Raw genomic sequence first — 2,403 nt, forward strand, 5'->3', positions numbered from 1 at the left:
TATAGGTGAAAGTCTGCATCGGGAAGTGCACACAGTCGAAAAAGGTTCAAGGAGCAGACCTTGGTACGCTGATATAGTGAACTATCTAGCTGTTGACATAGAACCCGAGGAGCTGAGAGGGTATAAACGGAAGAAGTTTTTAAGAGAAGTAATGAGATATCACTGGGACCAACCATATCTCTACAAGCACTACTCTGATGGGATATATAGGCGCTGCGTCGCCAAAACTGAAATATCCGATATTTTATTCCAATGCCATGGATCCGACTATGCTGGAACTTTTGCAACCTTTAAAACGGTATAAAAGTTCTTCAAGCGGGATTCTGGTGGCCGACTATGTTTTGGGATGCTCATGCGTTCATAGCACAATGCGACAGATGTCAACGGAGAGGAAAAATCAGTAAGAAACATGAAATGGAACAGAAATCTATTCTAGAAGTAGAAGTATTCGACTGTTGGGGGATAGATTTCATGGGTCCTTTCCCCTACTCCTACGGGAATAAATACATCATGGTTGCTGTCGATTATGTGTCAAAATGGGTCGAAGCAGTAGCTTCCCCAACGAACAACGCATCCGTAGTTATTAAGCTTTTCAAAAGCATTATCCTCCCGAGATTTGGAATTCCTCGAATAATCATAAGTGATGGTGGATCCCATTTCATTAACAAAATTTTTGAAGGACTACTTCGGAAGAACGGAGTGCATTATAGAGTTCCTACACCCTACCACCCGCAGACGAGCAGGCAGGTAGAAGTTTCAAATCTACAGATCAAAGAAATCTTAGAAAAGACTGTAGGAATATCTAGAAAAGATTGGTCTAGAAAGTTGGACAATGCACTCTGGCTTACAGGACTGCTTTCAAGACTCCTTTAGGAACCACCCCATTTCACCTGCTTTATGGAAAATCATGTCACTTACCGGTTGAGCTGGAACACAAAGCAGCCTGGGCTATCAAACTATTAAATTTCGACATTAAACCAGCAGCCGAAAGGAGGCTCATACAGCTTAACGAGCTGGATGGAATAAGACATTTAGCCTACGAGAGTTCAAAGATATACAAAGAAAAAACGAAAGTATATCATGATAAAAAGATCCTATCCGAACACTTCGAACCAAATGATAAAGTACAGATGTATAACTCTCGCATAACACTATTTCCTGTAAAACTCCAATCTCGTTGGTCAGGTCCTTTTACTGTCGTGAACGTCAACCCTTACAGAGCTATTATGCTTATAAATAATAAAGGAGACGAATTCACGGTAAATGGCCAACAAGTAAAACACTATTTGGCTAAACCACAAATTAGGGGGCCTATACACTTAGACCCCCATCCCGATAATTAAATTGAATATCGAGTCAAGCTAAAGATTTAAAATAAGCGTTGAATGGGAGGCAACCCATTTCTAGTTTTTAAATAATTAGGATTTAGTAAAAAAAAAACAACTACGGAAAACATAACGTCTGTCGATCGACGAAGACCACTCGTCATTGATCGACATTAAATGAACGGACGCGGGCTCATATTAAGTCGACACTTAAGTCGACATTCACACAACCCGAAAACCCTACGAAAACACTCCCATCTCTTTTCTCTCTCGTTTTTCGGCCAAATCCAACGATTCTTTCGCTCAATCCACTCGATTTTCAACCATCTATCCGCTTAGATCGCTTAATTCACATCATGGTATGAACACGAAATTTCCTAAATTTCCGTTCTTGCTAGGGTTGAAATAGAGAATGAGTTAGAACCGGGATTTTTGGGCCTTCATTATCGATCGATTTGTGCTAAAGGAGTGATAGAATAGGGATTATTGATCGTTTAAACCGATTATATATGCCATGCAAATCGAATTGCATCAATGGGTCTTTGCAGGTTCCCGCGAAGGTGAAATCGACCGATGATACACAACTTTCATAGATCGATTTTCACACCGAATATCGATCGACATCGACCGGTTACAGTCGATCGATATTGTACCAAACCATCAAACCAAACTGAATTCCTATTTTCTTTTATGGTTTTGGTTGCAGATGTATGAAAGGAGGACGAAGCAGAGGTTCGACGTCGGCGGCAGCAGCACAGCTCCGCCACTACCACCGGTTCGCGACCAGTACCCTTGGCCGCACGAGCGCGAAGACGAACCTATCCCACTCTTTGACCACTTCGAGGACGCACACAAAGCAGCGAAGAGCTCGACATGTAGAAACCGTGCGATCGAGGATACTTGGGACGACTATGACAGAATATTCTACAATGAGTGGCTGTAGGTCTCCATCGAGCCGACGCGGTTCGTCGATCCAGACGTCATCCCGGATTTGGGCATCAAATCGGACCTCGAGGACTTGTTCGCAGAGCTGGGTATGGGGAACATGGCCACTAACCCACATGTTCTCTACCCGGAG

At 42.8% G+C, this 2,403-nt stretch overlaps 1 protein-coding gene across 1 annotated transcript in view; it reads left to right on the forward strand.

The window, feature by feature from the left end:
* LOC106319953 overlaps positions 1–2,403 on the forward strand; it is a 5,364-nt gene that overhangs the window by 2,235 nt on the left and 726 nt on the right. Inside the window, exons 3-4 of the mRNA XM_013758336.1 lie at positions 6–298; positions 2,032–2,264. Of these exons, the coding sequence (XP_013613790.1) occupies positions 6–298; positions 2,032–2,264 (526 nt within the window). The remainder of the gene's footprint in view (positions 1–5; positions 299–2,031; positions 2,265–2,403) is intronic.

The sequence above is a fragment of the Brassica oleracea genome, unplaced genomic scaffold (assembly GCF_000695525.1).
Source record: "Brassica oleracea var. oleracea cultivar TO1000 unplaced genomic scaffold, BOL UnpScaffold00709, whole genome shotgun sequence".
Lineage (NCBI taxonomy): Eukaryota > Viridiplantae > Streptophyta > Magnoliopsida > Brassicales > Brassicaceae > Brassica > Brassica oleracea.